This window comes from Indicator indicator, chromosome 26, assembly GCF_027791375.1.
Source record: "Indicator indicator isolate 239-I01 chromosome 26, UM_Iind_1.1, whole genome shotgun sequence".
NCBI classification, from domain to species: Eukaryota; Metazoa; Chordata; class Aves; order Piciformes; family Indicatoridae; genus Indicator; species Indicator indicator.
Window position 1 is genome coordinate 6,686,287 of NC_072035.1, and position 18,056 is coordinate 6,704,342.

The following is an 18,056-nucleotide window of genomic DNA, read 5'->3' on the forward strand; positions in this document are numbered from 1 at the left end:
TTGAGGATGAACCTGCTGGAGAGCAGTGAAGGCAAAAGGGACCTGGGGGTCCTGGTGGATGGAAGGGTGACCATGAGCCAGCGATGTGCTCTTGTGGCCAAGAACGCCAATGCTATTCTGGGGTGGATTAGAAGGGGTCTGACCAGTAGGTGGAGAGAGGTTCTCCTCCCCCTCTGATCTGCACTGGTGGGGCCACATCTGGAATACTGTGTCCGGTCTGGGACCCTCAGTTCAAGAAAGACAGGGAGCTACTTGAAAGAGTCCAGCACAGAGCCATGAGGATGATTAAGGGAGTGGAACATCTTCTGTATGAGGAGAGACTGAGGGAGACGAGGGCTCTTTAGCTTGGAGAAGAGGAGACTGAGAGGTGATCTCATCAATGTTTATAAATATGTAAAGGGTGAGTCCCAAGAGGATGGAGCCAGGCTCCTCTCAGTGGTGCCCAATGACAGGACAAGGGGCAATGGGTGGAAGTTGAGGCATAGGAAGCTTCATGTAAACATGAGACAAAATTTGTTCACTGTAAGGACGATGGAACACTGGAACAGGCTGTCCAGGGAGGCTGTGGAGTCTCCCGCTCTGAAGATATTCAAAACTTGCCTGGATGCATTCCTGTGTGAGCTGGTGCAGGTGATTCTACCCTGGCAGGAGGGGGGACCAGATGATCTTTCCAGGTCCCTTCCAGCCCCTGAAATTCTGTGATTCTGTGAAACACAGCAGCTTTGGGCAGAAGACACAAGTGGGACAACTAGCTTCTCCTACTGCATAGTGTAGGAGCTCTGCAAAACACAGGCTGAAATAGACTCTGTGTTTTCTAGTCACTCTCCAAGAAATTATTACTTTGTCAGATACCAAAAAATCATCTCACCCTGGACATCAGGAATTACAGCTATTATCGAGCCCATCTATCAATTGGAATGGATAAAAAGCTGTTGTCTCGTTACTCCATGATTGCACTTCTTATTCTATTCACTCTGTGTGGGGCTGTGCTCTATTTACATAATAATGAAATAAAACAATATATCCAACATGTATGGAAAGGAGGGAAAGGCGCCGACAGCAGCTTTCTCAGCAAGGCTGGATCATTGCAAGCAATGGCTAAGCCTCCAGCATTTGGTTTGGATAAGCATGTAAAAAGCTTTTCCAAACTACAGAGAACTGCTGAACAAACAAATGTGATGCTTTCACTTGAGCAAAAAATATGTGAAGAATGACTTTTCTCTGGTTCTTCAGTCCTTCTCCTTCCCAACAGCCCCAGCAAGTCCAAAGTGATTACAAACAAAATTTTAAAACATTTTAAAAATAATAAATAAATAAGGATAAATAAAAATAAATTAAATACTTTTTTTTTTTAACTAGGCTGGAACTTCTGTAGCAATCTCATTTAATGTATTTCATTATCTTATATCTATTAATTAATTTATTCTCTTGAAGATAAAAGTCACAGGAATGCCTTATTTTTTGGCTAGTACTATGTTAACTATAAAGACTAATGGAGAATTTTTTGAATGGTCAGGATTGAGTGTAACACTGGTTTGGGTTGAAATCCAGTATGAAAATCCATTTCAACAGTGCCTAACAACAGGCTTTCACAAACTGCGCCTTAGATTACAATACCTTGCTTTGAATTTCAAACAGAAGAGAGACTGTTGCAACACACCTGATAAGAAAGAAAATATTTTCAATTTAGTATCTTCCACAACACTTGTGCAGACCCTGTTGGTCTTCTGCCTCAGCCCTGGTCTGATACAAAGCAGGTATTTATGCTGATGCCAAGTTCAACACAAATTTCTACTGGAACAATTAACTGATGATAACTGTGTTATTTATTTGGATTATGGTAAGGCCAATACTCTAGATATGGATCAGGGCCTCACAGTGGTAGGTGCTAGATGAAAACTAGAGAGAGGAGTGTTGATGCTATGACTATTACTATAGTTTTCTCAAATTTGATCCTTCTGAACTTGCATTACTGAAAGGACTGAAAAGAAAGGGTCCTTCAGGTGCAGCAAGAGTCCTTGCCCGTTAGGGCTCCTGCAGAATTCACTTTTCCTCAATGCAATGAAGGCTGCCCATTAAGTCAAAATCACTCAGGATTCCTAAGGTTCAACAAATTGTCCTGCTCCCACAAGCACCCAGTAGGAAAGTAAGGAGTAAAAACTAAGTATTCCCTCCAAGACAGTTTGTACAGACGCTTGCTTGGACACTGCAGCAGAGCGAGACGACGGCAACAGAGCATCTGCCTCCTTCCTGCACCAGCCTACTTCTGAAAGAGACACCAGAGACATTCTTCATCCTTCCTCCCTCCCCAGCTCGAGGCTTAGATAAACACTCCTCACATTCAAAGCAGCAAAAGAGGAGCCATATGAAAGGCTCCTTTGGGAAGCAACCTTCTAACCCTAGTCTTCTGTGCCCCAGAAAAGATTTTGTTACAAGGCTCAGCTGGCTGATCCTTCACCATATGTGCAGATGTCCAGTGTGTCTTTGGCACCTACAGTGTATGCTAGAGACATCTATGCCCTAATTTGACCTGAAGCAGGCATCCTAAGATAGAGAGAAATCTTAAAATGCAAAGGCAGCAGGTAGAGATAAATTATTCAGGAAATCAGATGAGAAAGGGTGGAGGGAAAGGATCTTTTAAGCAGTAGGTAAAGGCTTAGCTATATTATTCCTGATACTGTTACTGACAGCTACATGCAAACATTCCCATGTGTCATTTTAAGCAGACAGATGCACATCACAAGAACGATTCCCCTTGGAAGCTCTGAGGGCTGCGATGTAATTTGCCAGCAGCCTAAAAGACTGCACCTAATTTGCACCAAAATATGCATGCTGCTTAAAACACTCAGGAGGTCATAATGCTTGCTCATATGTGACTTCCTCATAAATTAGTGGAAATTGTTTCTGTTTCAGGATTTAATGGTAAAAGAGACCCACGGCTGACACTTTGCTCTCAAAGTATCTCTACAGTCTGCACAAATCTTTTTCTGCAGACATAGATGTGACCTCCTGAAGATGTATACAACTTCCCATCATCCACTACTAGAGCAGAGTGTGTGCCATCTTGGCTCTGATCCTGTCTCAGTCAGAAGGATAAAGAACAGCAATGAAAAAAATCCTGACCATCACCACCAAACATCTGTGCCCATGTGAAAATCACGCACTCTGCACGGTTTTGAGGTCAGCAGACACCACTGCCACTCTGCTGAGCTCTGCAAACCCTTCTGACCCAAAACTGTGCCAGGGAAAGATGACCCAGATTCCAAATGAATTAATAACATCTACCCTGCCCATAATGTGTGAACACTCTTTTCTGTGTCCATATGTTGGGCACAGACTGTCTTCAGGTATAGGCAGCCACACACATTGCACCATTTAGAGCTTCTCAAGCTTGAGTCATGTTGTAGGTATACACTTTTACATTCACAAGAGAATTCACTTCACTGACATCCTTTGGCAGCATATGGTGCTGCCAGACAGAGGAGAGACCTGCCCAGAATTGTAATGGATTTGTTGCTTTCCTCCTGATGATATGCAGCACAACCTGGTAACATCGTTAGCTGTTTCCTTGTGAATGCAATGATACCCAGACAGTCTTTGAAAGAAAAAAAAACCAAACTCAACAATATGTGTGTGCATGTGGTGAGGGGGAATAAGTGATTGGGACATAGTCTGAAACATAAACATAACATCTGGAAGCACTCTTCCCAAGCCCGCCTCTTTATCAGACAGATGGCTGGAGAGCTGTAAGCCCATGGGCCTCTCAAAAGGTTCAAGGCCAAGAGGATAAAGTGCTATATCACAGCAGTTTTCCATTATGTCAGTTTTTCTAAATGTCTTCGTTCTCCCACACTCAGTTTCTCCAGCCTGTTGACAGAAATCAAAAGCACTGGGTGCCTCCATTCCTCCAAAACCAAAGGACAGCGTGCACAGGCAGACACAGCAGCCTGCTCCAGCCCACTTCCAGGTATGAAGGAGCAGAAGGAGTTGGACCTAGATTAGTCCCAATCACTGCTGCTTAGTTCTTGACAGTGCAGTTGTAAGATGATCTGGCTTTAGCAGAGAAGCCAGTTTAAGAAATTCCCCTAACCCTCCTTGCTCCTACCCTTAACCTATGCTGACAGCACACTAGCAGGTGGAGGTGTGCCAGTAAAATAAACAACAACAAACAAACCACAAATAATCAAACCAAGCAAACCAACCAACAAACTAAACAATAATAATGATAATAATGATAATAATAATAATCATAATTTAAACCCCAATAAAAAGTACTTAGGTTAATAATACCCCTTTTTCTGCCTTAGAACAGCTCTTACACCTTATGTTGCCAATCCAGAATAAAGTCCTACAAGCCCTTTCACTGAAGCTGTTCCCAGGGTAGATGTGGTATATCATAAAGCAACCAGACAAGAATGAGGCTGGAACCAAACAGAGGCAATACTAAGATTTGGAAACAGTTAACAATAACCAAAAATATCTCTCCTTCCACCCCAAGGACACATTTCAAAGCTACCAGCTTTCCTCCAGAAACAAGAAACAAGGAAAAACAAGTGACAAAGCAGTAGTCTAAGACTTGTTTTCACTAATCAACACTGTTGTTATTCTCATCAATAGCTACTTGAATCTCAGCACAAATTGCATTATCAGGCACACAAACACTGCTGATTTCAAGCTGTTTTCAGTGGCAAAGTCTTTCTGAATAAATCTAAGTTAAGAAGCTATGGCTCTTGGCTTTAGGAGCACAAATTCAAAGAGAACAAATATTACTTAGAAAAAAAAAGTAAGCAAGAGTGACCCACTTAAATTGTCAAAATGTAATGGCAAACAATTCTTGATGTGATGTATCTAAAATATGTCCCTTGGTTTTTATTATTTATCTAATGTGAAGGCTTCTAAGTAGTGTTGCATTCAGATATAAATTGCTTGTTTCAAAGTGCTTACTATGCAATTATATCCACACACTAATGATAGTAGAAATATGCAAGAAAAGCAAAGCAACATGGCAACAGAAATGAATAGTTTTATTGAGTGTAGGGATTTGTTTCCGAGGATATGAAGAGGCAAGAGGGCAATGGTTCTCCACGGTGCATCAGGGAGATTTCCAAGTAACTAAGAGCAGACAGAGAAAGGCCAGAATTTCCTGTTCATGTGCTTAACAACTCACTATATCACTCTCCCCATTATGGCCAGAATGAATCCTGGATGCAGTTTTATCTGGCTACCACAAAATAGTTCGTAGGAGGCAGCACTCCAAGGCACTGAGAATCTATTACCAATGTAAGTAACATTATGACTTACTTCACAACTAACTGGGGATGTGTGACAATATAAGGGGAGAGCCAAATTACTCCTGCTGGTTGCAACAGAGGAGTAAGGCCCAAGTGTAGAAGACCTCTCATTCTCCTCTCATGTTAGCTGTTTCTCCGAGCTGTACTAGAAATAGCTGATCATGTAAAGAACAGCTTACTATCGTCTTCTTGACAAGCTCTGTGAACATTCACAAAACAGTCAAGAACTACAAACTTTCATTTACTTGCTTTTCAGAAGCTCTTTTGCAAAGACAGTGGGAAACCCCTCTTTCTTCTTAAATTAACCAATATATTTATGAGCTGGCTGAGTTTGCTGCAAGAGAAAATTAGCCTGTGTTGATGCACAGCACCCTCACATCTGTGCTGACCTTGTTACAGAACTGCACATCACCCAACTGAACTGCACTGCTAAACCAGCCTGAAAAAGCTGGTGACAGTCCCAAAAGATCCCATTAGGGACTTGCAATTCTCAACCAAATTAAATTAGCTTAATAGAATATTTGTGCTCTGCACAGAGGGCTCTGTGTGCCACATACAAACTCAGTAACTGTAATGCCCACTACCTCGTAGGCTTTCCCACTAGGATCTCTGTACACAAGTGCCCAGGTTTCCCTATCCAGCTCTTCCTGGTACACAAACATTTCAAATCAAGGCCAGGTTTGTCTTGCTTTCAGAAGACTGTGACTATTTACGTAGAGAATGAAAGAGGTATTAATTAAAACATTGGCTTTTATTTGCATAATTAGTGCTAAAAATATTTGTATGGGTTAATTAGACTCTATGCAAATTGGATTGAGAAAAAATTTAATTTGGGGTTTGACAACCTGACTATTATAGTTCTGCAGTTGCAGAGTCCTAAAGCCATCTTCTTCCTTCTAAAATGTTTTTTGGTTTTGTTTTTTCTTACTTCTGGCAGGCTCAAATGATACATTTTTCTTTTCCCTTTACACTCCCCCCCTCCCAGCCTCTGCCCTACAAATCTCACTAACTGCAGTGATACTAAGTGTAAATACATTGAATCAGTGAGCTGCTCATGACAAGAGAAATTACCACACTTTACAGGAGTCTAATATTTCCCAGGCATTCTGACTGGGCACAGAATACAAATGTTAGAATCTGCTCAGTTTTTCTGTGCCTGAAGATACCACAAAACAACTTCACAGGAAAGCAATAAGCAACCCAGCATCCACCCAAGATTTTGTGATACTCTTCAATGAGCCCAGGTCTGAAGCTAATAAGAAGCATAGCACTACACAAGCTTTGCTGGGATCTGTACAAGGAAATGCTCTGCGTAGACTAATGTAGAGCAGGGTGCTGAGAATTCCTTAAGATGCTACCCTGCAAGAGCAAAATAATTTCCACTGAAAGCTGCAATATACAACTTTACTATGTGCTGCAGGAGACAATCATACTTACTAAAAAAAGCACTGCTTTTATGTCTATGAAATAACCAGACCAAGCCTCAGTAAAAACATATGAAACAGGAAAGCAGGCTCTGGCAGGCCAGTTCATACCAGTGCTCCCTGGGGTGCACTGCTTTGCCTCTGACAGTTACCAGTGAATGGCTTAGCAAAGGAACCTCCAGTTCTGGAAGAAGTAATTGTTTGCAAAAGGGGATTTTTCTGTATTACATAAGAGACACTTAAACAGCACAAGGTTTGAATTATCCTGTACCAGTGCCTGGAAGTTGGGGAGGAATTTATTGCTTGCTCGATGAACCAGCCACAGAGGCTGTGATATGTTCAGAGAAACAAGGTCAAAACTATCAAGCCAAAAAATAAGGTTCAGTAAAAACCTTTAAAATTAAGGATATTCACATTCATGCCACCTCCTGCCCTCCCTCCCCACGTAGGCCTATTCAATTCATTTTTTAATTTAAACTGATGAATTTTTATTACCTGGAAACCGAGATGCCCTGTTACAGATCAGCAGATGGTACCATAGTTAACATAAGTATCTCCAGATTTCCAGGCTGCAGGTTTAATAGCTTTGAACAGTGGTAATATGAGCCCTAGGTCTTTCAACCAATGAATGGTATCATGGATATAAATGAGTTTAATGTGCTGAGAATATGAGGTTTCATACCTGTTCCTTGAACTTGGTGCTATCCTCTGACAAATAACTGTTGTGGTTGAGTGCTTTCCACCATTCCCCACCTCTTGTTTCACGTCCCACTGCCGGGGGTCACTTGTCTTTGCACTCAGAATGTTCACACCTTTCTTCACCTTTGCCCTGTTAGAAATAGCAGTTGTAAAAAGTTTACAAGAGTCATTCAGGACCATGATCTTCCAAATGTAGTATGGAAATCTTAATGCATCACCTTAAAGCCATGTATTAGATATGTCTCTAATCCGTTAGTAAACATGAGAGTAGTGTCAGGAAGGCAGATTTAAGGCAACAGATCACTTAGAATCATAGAATCATTCAGGTTGGAAAAGACCTTCAAGGCAGACCTTCTTTTGGACAGAAGTGTGCCTTTACATGTTCTGCCAACAGCAGGCTGGAGTTATGATGAGGAATGATTAAGTGGAGGAAAACCTGCACACTCAAGATTCATCTTTTTTCTCTATTTTGCCAATAATTTCTCACAAAGATAAATTTGCCCCAACACAAAAGCCTCAGGAACGTTCTGTTCATCTCTACCAAGACAAACTTGTGCTTCATCGTTGCACAGAGAAATACTTCCCTGGAGGCTTTAAAATAACATCTTTTTATTCCATATGATATTATTCTAGATATCAGTGGAAAGGTTGTTGCTTTTCTGCCTGAAAAATCCCTCTCTGTGACAGATTCCCAAGGAAATTTCTGTTTCAGCTCTCCAGCCTGGGGAGAATATAGCTGTTGGTTAACACAAGACTTTGTAACTCAGATGTTCTTACAGGATGCAAACTTCTACCACTGTTAGGTCCTGTGGAAAACTTAACTGTGTTTATCTAGTGATGCTATTAGCAGCAATAACTGTATGGAGGGTTAATTAAAGAGCACTTGCTTAATTAAGGAGGATTTGCATAAAGGACTCCCAGCAAAGATGCTGTTTGGGTGCAGAATGTTTAACTGCTGATCTTCAGTTCTGTTACAAAATACCTGGAATGAGAACTAAAGATACTGACAAAGCTTTTCTCCTCAGAAGACAACGAGGGACAAAATTCCACCAGCCCACCAGACTCACACAAGATGATGAGTGGGGAACAGGATGCCAACTCTAAGTATCATGGCTCTGTGAGGAGCCTGGTATCAGCATCAGATAGAGAAAGCAAAGGGCTGCTTAACTTCACACCATCAGAGTACAGCCACTAGGGCCTCTACTCAGCTGGAACTGTCTTCACCATAGTGAAGAGGCTAAAGCACAGTGGGGAAAAAGAATTAAATACTTATGCAATAACTAAACTAAATAACTAAATAACTAAAACGTTAGTTATTGAGCAGAAAGCATCACCTAATGAGATGATGATATCTTCTTGACATTTAAGGCTCAGCAACCAAATTCCTTGGGGAAAAAAAAAAAAAAGATCTTTTTGCATCTTTAGACACTAAAACACTTAAAAAGTGTAGTGATAAGTGACTGAGAGTGTAGTTGTCTTCTTGTTGCTGATTTTCAACAGTGAGACAAAACACAATGTAAAGTTTTGAAAAGGAGTTTTTTTCCTTAGTACAAACCCACAAGTGCCTAATTCTCACATTTGTAACATGAAACATGACAGAGCTTCACAGATTCCTCTCTTCCTCTGCACAAACCTGATGAGTCTCTAATGTCTTCAGCTGAATTACTCAGAAATGAAAACAGAAAAAGTAAAGGGAGAATCAAATCCATTACTGAAGACTCATTAAAGATCTAAGCCTCACTAAGTTTTCCAGCATATTACAGTTCAAATAAATGATCAATAAATAAACACCTCATTAATAAGGAAACACTAGCATCAGACTTGAAATCTGTATAAATCCACCAGGAAGTTTTTGGTAGTACATATTTTAGGACATATTTTGATGTATTTTAGGGTATTGTTATTTAGCAACTACAGAAAAGTAAAAACTGATCATTTAGCTACTTTGTTCAGCTGTTCCTTGAGTTGGGCTCTGAACTGGCATAACATTAGTCAAAATGAGTTTCCTCCTGTTCAGATTTTCAACAGAATTAAACTTTGTCAGCAGTTGCAAATTGTTCTTTCCACCATGTAGCTTGACATAGTCAATACCTGGACTCCTGTTAATTAGGACAGACATTTCGTATGGCCAAGGTTAGTGGTAAAACACACTGCCAGAGGATGAAAGGCCATGGCTACAATGCCATTTTGTTAATTAACTACAGTATGGGGCATTAAGTTGAGTGGTTTTCACACATGCCGTTATATAAAGTCCATTAAAAAAAAAAAAACTTCCATCCCAGGGTAAAGTAGGTTATGTTTAGTGAGAAAAATCAATGTTGTGATTGCACTTAGCACTGGAATTAGGGTATGAACACCCAGAAGATTGACCTTCCTAAATAAATATGCAGAAGTACAATTTGCAACTCTCCCTCTAAAAAGGGCATTGAGTTTTATATAACAAGGTCAATGGATGAATCAGAACTGAGCCCCATACATTTTTAAAGCCAGTCTGCACGCATACGCTACAAAGTTTTCACTTAAATTTTTATTTACTTAGTGTTTGAGTGCTGGCAAGCAAAAGTCTATTTAATTCCCTACCAAAGATTCATTGACCTTGTTGTATGCTTGTGATTAAATATTAATTTTTAAATCAATAGTGCAAACTTTGTGCATAAACACTTCTAAGTTATACCACCTCAACAAACCCTGATACTGAGGACCTGGCAGCCAAAGTGTTTGACAGTCTCCTGTATTTACCCACCTGAGTTATGCAGTATATCTACATTTACCACAGTTACTTAAGGGAGGCAGGTACAGTGACAATAAATGGAGATGACAAATAGCTGAAGTAGTCTAGATTTCCTTTGTGTGTGGTTCTCCAACTGATAAATTCTCCTCTTAGCCATGTCTGCTTATTTACAAGTAGATAGGTGTCCTCATGCTGAGGCTTTTCTGCATGGCTCTGCAACCTGAAAGTATCCACCAGCCATAACTTGTCAGCTGGGACTTCCATTCTCAAAGTGGAGTTAAAATCTTCCTCTCCAACATTATTCTAGACAGCAATGGTATTTTCAGTGGGTGGCACTAAATTACCTCTGTCACTTCAGCTATGTGTTCTCCACAGTAGCAGTAACTAAAGCAGACCCCAGGTAACAAACAACACCCCTCCCTCTTTCTGGATCTAAACACGGACCCTGCTAAGCAAATCACCTACATATGCACAGAACCTAAGGACAGCAGCTCATTTAGTTGAGTTTGATTGTCTGTGTGCTGAAACTTAAGCACAGTTTTTGATCTTCTGACAAAAGCAGACCTTGCAAAAGAAGGATGAAAGAAAGACCATCATTAAGAATAGCACAGAATACCAAAGGTCAGCTTCCAAGAATCCATCTGAATGGGGTTCTGAAGCTTTATTAACACATGGTAACCAGAAGAGTGAAAGACTTTTCTTGCTTGAACTTCTAAGATTAATTCACGGCACAAGAAATCTCTGCCTCAGCCTCGTCTCAAAATAACTCTCTTTAAATCTCTCAAATGGAGAATTAAAACACTTTGCTGGCATACAGAACAAGCAACATCTCAAAGATATTACAGGAAAAGTCTCCAGTTGCTTACCTAGAAATCATTACTTAATTTTTGTCAAAATCAAGAAAAAACATTCTCTTCCACAATCTCACAGCAAATGCGTTTGTTTTAGTGTGCAGTTTCCAAGCAAATATTTCCTTTCCAAATTGAACCTTTTACTTTTTCTTTAGCTCCATGTCTTCCTAACGTCAAACTTAGAAATGATGTTTCTAATTAATACATTACATCTTGATCAACTACAGAAGAAATTCTAGCTGTTCCATTTTACTGTCCTCAAAGTGCAAGGCATCTCAGTAGTATTTAGATGTAAGACCACATAGTTGCCAAAGACAGCAACTGAGAAGCAATTGAATCAGCAACAGCCAGAGCTGAAGATGTGACTTAGGACTTCAGGATCTCAAATTATAATTTCATATGTAAATCTTAATCTTGCTTAACTGCTATGGCAAGGTAAGGGTTCTGCCACCTGCAGCAGTGGTATAGAGAGGGTGGACCACTGAGTAGTCCATATAATTCTTCACATGCTGAATGACTTTTGCTGATGTATGCTAATCCTAAAGAGCATCACCTCTCTTATTGCAGAGAAAGTCATCTCAAAGCAGACACCTGCATGAATATTTTGCCTGGGTGTGCTGTGATATAGATAAGTAATCTATCAGCAAAGGAAGAAATTACAGGTAAGATAACAACACTTGAAGCTGATTAGCAGTCCCTGGCTGCACAGGGCCTTAATTCCCTTTAGACTGGCACAAACGTCTGGCTGACTCACTGGCGAGCTAAGATGGTAGTGCTCATCAGTGGAGGATTTAGCTTCCTGTATGGTTCACTTAGAAGATGAGATAAGCAGCAATGTCCGTGCCAAGGAAGTGCAGAAGCATGAAGAGAGGAGTGGAGAGAGCCAGGGACCAGGGCAATACCCTCAGCAGCAGCAGGTACCTCTTATGTGGATTATAAAATTGTCAAACTGCACTCCAACAGAAAGCTTACACAGCAGCTTGGGTAAGCTTGGGTAGACAAGGCTGCACTAAAGAATAAAAAGCCAAATCATTAGTAAATTCCTATAATCAGTAAGTTTTGTAGCATCTGAAATGGTTTCCCAGACACTAAACCTTCTGGTTTCTGCTTATTTTCCAAGAGTTATACTTAGCTCTGCATCTCCTGTGCTCCTCACAACCGACACACTGTTCTTGGCACGCTGTACTTGATCTCAAAGCAGGCTGGTTTGAGATCAGTGACCACTGCTTTCTACAGACAGTCTCTTCAGCTCACGCCTGTTGTCCAAGCTGCTGTGCTAGAAGCCTTTTCATAGGAAGCATTGGAAATGCAAATATTCGAGACAGATGCAGGCTCAGTCTAACTTGGGGGGATCGTCTTAGCCACAGGGCAGCAGCTGGGTCACAGGAGCCGAGTGTGGGCACACTGCACCTCACCATGCTGGGCAAGGGAGTGGATGCTGGTGCTAAAGCCTTTGCATTTCCACCCGTAAATCCTTGCCTGCTTGCATCTGTGAACTTGGTGTTTCAACTTAACAAATAGTGACCCCTTTTGGTCAGTCTTCTCTGGAGCCTCAATGCTTCCTGCAGCTCTGCTAATCCTCCATTTGCTGCCCAGACTAGTAGAAGCCTGTGACATTACTGACTGTAAAGGTCACAGTGTAAGAAATTATTTTACTGTGTCTCCTAAAACCCTGGTGGCCTGTTTCTGGGCTGCACTTTACAGTAAGTCTCTAACCTTCCCAAGTTCTGCCAAAAAGATTTCAACTTCTTCCTGTCATGATTTAAGTTCACTCCTTTCCTTCTTTGTTCCTAGGGTAAATCAGGAGATTAAAGCCAGCTGCAGGAACCCATAAAACCCAGGCAGGAGACTAACCACAGCAATTAAGCAAAATTTGTTTTATTAAGTAAATCTTTTTCCTTTCATCTTGCTATGTGAAATGAGTTGCTGGATCTCACCACAGCTCTGAATGAACAGGACAGGCATCTGCCTGGCAAAGCAATATTCATTAAAGGCCTTGTGGCTGGCCTTAGTTGAGAAGCCAAAAGCAGAACAGAAGAACATGACCTGGTTAGGCATGTCGACCTTTCAAATGTGCTCCTTTAATTTGCAAAATAGGCAGACTGAGTAAGTGTGATTAAGTGGCTATGGCTCTGCTGAGGGAATATGGGGGATCAGGTATCAGCTCCAAGCTTCCTGCATGCCTCCATACAAGCCACAGGAGCCCTGTTTGCCTCCATCCTACCCCAGCAAGGAGACTTCCACCTGTGCTTCACATGGCCACTTCTTTGCCATGGAGGTTTTCATTTACAAGCCATATGCACAGGTAAAGAGCAAAAGGAAGTCCCACCTCAGCTGGGGGATTTAGGTACTAAATTTATTAGGTAATAAATTACTGCTAATAGCAGTATGGCAGATTTGGTTCCCATTAAGAAGGCCAGTCTGAAGGGGCATCCAGATAAGAATTCTGTTTTCTTTGATTTCTAGATATACATCATGGGCTAATCATTATAAAAGGGAGGATCTTGATTTTCAGAGCATCCTTCTCCTCCAGGCATTTTCTTTCTCATGGACTATCCAAGAAAAGGCCTTCAGGAAACAGCTTTTGTAAAAGAGATGGTAAACATCCTTTAAAATGTCAAAAGAGCTAATCTTCAGGTATTTAGTCCTTTGCACTCCTTCCCCTTCTCCTTTCACTTCTTTGAATGCTGGTCTATTTGAAATAACTTCCAAAGGGGAGGTAGGGGGAAAGCCATGCCAAAACAAACAAACAAATTTGAGTATTTTACTGTGAAAATGCAGTAATCAAATCCCTAGGAATCTCCAAACCAGAACACTTCAGCTTCTGGAATATAGGTGTAATTCTGCAAGCAGCTGAGACAAATCCCAGTATTTCTGAAACCTCCCCTGTCAGCTGAATTGGAATAAATTCAGCTTCCCCAAAACTGCATATTTTGGTGACTTCACTGTCCATCAAAATCATATAAATTCCTTCCATTGCCAGTGAGAAATCCTGGGATTCAAAATTGCTCAGGCGCTATTCTTTTGTCGTGTTTCTTACATAACTAAAATTCCCTGAGACACTAAGAAAATAAGCTCTCATTTCAATGGCAATAGGTGCTTCAGATCCCTTAGGAAGCTTTGAAGAGCTCAGCTGCAAGGCACGAGGTGGATGCTGTCAGCTGTATTTTTTTAATATCTTTTTTCTTTTTTTTTTTTCCTCCTAAAAAAAGATATCAAATCTGCTTTGGGATGTTCCAGTCACAGAATTCCTTAATTTGGACTGATTTCTGTGGTTAACTCTTTGCTATCAGTCCTCTTGAGGTGTTTGGTATCCTACTATTTATTTTAAAAGAAAAGGGAAAAGAGATGATTTCTGTGAAGCTTGGATTCCACTACTTAAGCTACAGAGACAGACATTTAACCTTCTAATATACCTCATGGCAAAACTGCTTTCTTTAGCACTGAATATTAATAGCACTAGTTAAGGGATTACAAGAAAGTCAGGAGGATAAAAGAATAAAAAAAAACACTAATAAAAGCAGGAGGGAACTACACAACACAGAGAACCTGGGTTTGTCTTCCAAGCAGAGAAGAAACCCAATCTGAATTTACAACCTGCTAACATTCTGCCTCCAGCAAAGATAAACACTGTAAACTCCTGACTTTCACAGAAGCTGTCAGAGGGCTGCTACTGCACTTAACTCCAGCTCATCCTGCTTTCAGAGAAACAATCACATTTCAGCCCAGATATTACTGAGGGGTTCTCAAATCCACTGCTCAGGCAGAGTATTTAAACTTGATGCAAGCTCAAAACAGAACAGAGCTCTTGCAATGGCTACCAGAAGCTGTCCTTGCTCTCTGCCTTGGCTAATTACTTTATGGGGTCACTTAGGTGGCAAACCCACTGGTATCAGCTCAAATTATCAGTGCAGTAACAAGGTAAGAGACAAGATGGTCCAAGGTAGAAGAGAGAAAAATAATTCAAACAGCTCCAGTTCAGTTTTTCTTAACTCCCCAATCCACAGACTCAAAAATTTCTTTGGAAATTTGTTGGCAACTCCCACATGAAGCCTCAGCTCCCAGAGTCATTTGGAAGGAATCTTCACAGCTGCCATGAGATGGGGAAAAGGGAAAACTGAAAGAAAAAGACTAAAAGTTTTATCCATAACAAGAACTCCATGTTTGTTCTTGTCATCCTTAATAGTTTTGGTAACACTTGAGGTTAGCATATCACAACACAAAATCCCATTCCTGTTAGGAGGGATGAAGATCCCCTTGTGATAAGTGTTGCCAAAGTATGGTGCAGAAAGAGCTCTTTTTCCTCAGTTTACAATATCAGTATTAGTTGGCAAATGAGAACATATAATTTGGAAGCACAAAACCACAAGAGGTTCTCTTCAACCCCTTTTTCATTGCCCTTTATTCATGGTATCAGCAAAAATTCTGGGTTCACAAGAAACGCAAGGGAAGCTCTGACTGCGAAGACCAAATTTTAGAGTGCCCAAGAGGTGTTTGCAGAAGTGTGTTAGAACTGTTGTACTCTTCATGTACTCTTGAGGCTCTGTCCAGCCTGATCTAGTGTGAGGTGTCCCTGCCCATGGCAGGGGGGTTGGAACTAGATGATCCTTGTGGTCCCTTCCAACCCTGACTGATTCTATGATTCTATGATTTATACTAAGCAATTTAGATGCTTGACCATAACTGACCAGGGGACAGTCTGAGTTTGAAGCTTATGACTTTCCCTTTCCATTTCCTTGAAAAGTGAATTAATAGCAAGACTCTTTCATAATGTGAAATTCAAAATAACCAATGAGTACAAGTCAAAGATCCATCTCATGGCTTTTGCAAGGAAATAAGTTGATGCATAATCACATCTAGGTAAATCTCCTGAAAAGCCTTTGCTACAGGATCAGTATCTGAATGAACGCTCATTTATAAATTCCTTATACAAGGAATTCCTTATACACCATGCTGTCTGCTGAAAACTGAGTTGGAATAATCATCTCTCTCACACCAACACATGCTTGCAGAGAGGGTCAGAAGAGAAAGACAGAGATGAATGTTGAGTAAACAAAAAACCTACTGGGGTGAATCCAGAGTGCAGATTTAGCTGCACACACTAAATACAAGCTCATTGCTTCCACAGATCTATTTTTTTTTTTAGGACCAGAGACACTTTTTAGATAAGTAAATGCTTTAAGATTATATTCTCTACTACATGCAGTTTTTATCATTACAAAAAGAAATCTCTAAGCTGCATATTTGTGACATTCCTCCAGCTGGCAGAGCAAGAGCGGTGCTGAGGAAAATACTTACTGTTTGCAGTGGTTATTAGGATTATTACTTAGACCCCAAGTGACTTCCTGAAGTAATCTTCCCATGCAGTCCCTTTGTGTTTTTAATCCCATCCGCACTCCCCCCTCAGCAGCTGTTACAAATACATTTTTGCCATAAGCTGTGCAGCTATGAGGGATGTGTTTCCTTTCCCTTTAGAAATATAATATTGCCAGGACTTACTGCTAGACAAAGGAAGGGGCAAGTGTCCATCAAGAAAGAGAAGCTATTCAGTCAAGCAATTGTTTCAAATTTTAGAGGTCATATTAGTTATTTGTATGAAAGATGAAAGAAAAGGCTGATTATGAGGTGGTGCATTCCCAAAACGCAGCCCTGCCTCTTTTGTACTCTTAATTAATCTAACTTAAGTTGACTCAAGGATAGGCCATTTTACCATTGCCCTGAGGAGGAGTCCTCCAGAGAGCAGGCAGTTTGCTGACTCTGCAGGTGCTATAATACATGCTTCCATCCATTTAGTCCTATCTCCTCTCTTGTTCTCTTTGGAGTAGAGAGCAGCACCAGCCAGGGGCAACCTTTTTGGCATAGATGAGTGCCAAAACTGTGATCAACAAAGCAGAAAGACTAAGATAACTACAGAATAAACCAAGAATGATGGCAACATGTTTCCTTTATATCCCTCTACAATGACTCCAGTATTTGGTAACGGTTCTTGATTTGCTCAGCATAATCCTCAGACTTGTATTTAGTCACTGTGATGCACACTAACTGCTGCTATTCCAAATTTTGTTTCAGAACAAGCACACCTTGTGTTCTAATCTGCATGCAAGAGTGTGATAGGAATGCTGCTAGGATGGTCTGCAGGATACAGCACACAGAACTTTGAGCTTTTATGTCTGAACTGAGTCTTAATCTAGTAAATGCTGGCACCAATCTGTGCTATAGCCTCCAAATGGGGTTCTTTCATGCTTCAAGTTTGCCCAGCAATAGCACAAATCCCTATGCCCTGAGGCAGGTGCTGGTAGTTTGTGTATTTAGATACAGATCTGAAGCCCCTGAGACTTCAGTTAAGTCAGCAAAAAAATACGCCTGCTGACCTCAAGGGCCTTGGAACAGATGCCTGAAACACACATGGGTTTCCATGGGGTCACCACCTGGCCTGCCAGAGCCAGTAGGCACTGGCAGCACAGCTGAGCACATGATGGAAGCTCATATGGCTTGGGAGGGAGAAAGCAAAGCTAACAAATTGTGGATGTGATGTGGCTCAGGGAGTTCAAGTAACATAGAAAACTACTATCATCCACCTACAGTTTCTCTTGTGATTTAATTTTTTTCCCCAGAAGTGACTGCATGGAGACACAACTATCATTTTCTCATCTTTAAGAAATACCTCAAGGCCTGGTGGGCTTTACCTTATATGTACCTATATGCACTTGTCTGAAGATACACACACAGAGTATTTCACAAAAAAAAAAAAAAAACAACAACCAAACCGAACCAAAACAAAACAAAAAAAACCAAACCCAACATCATTTTGCTTGTTTCTCTCCACTTTGTATTTCCCACTTTGGCTTTCTCTTGGCTTTGCAAACCTCTGCACCTCCTCTTGAAATACTCCCTTTGCACTTCTCTCAAATTTGTTTTCACCTTCCTCATTCATTTAGAAATTTGACCAAACCAACCAGCCAAGTCACCAGTGAGTTACAGTTCTAATTCCAACCCATCTATCCCTGCTCTCCTTTAGCTGCATTTAAAGGGCATCCTGGATCCAGACATAGGACTTCAG

At 40.9% G+C, this 18,056-nt stretch overlaps 1 protein-coding gene across 1 annotated transcript in view; it reads right to left on the bottom strand.

Moving 5' to 3' along the window:
• TMEM132C (transmembrane protein 132C) overlaps positions 1-18,056 on the bottom strand; it is a 191,096-nt gene that overhangs the window by 95,479 nt on the left and 77,561 nt on the right. Inside the window, exon 3 of the mRNA XM_054392737.1 lies at positions 7,398-7,544. Within this exon, the coding sequence (XP_054248712.1) occupies positions 7,398-7,544 (147 nt within the window). The remainder of the gene's footprint in view (positions 1-7,397; positions 7,545-18,056) is intronic.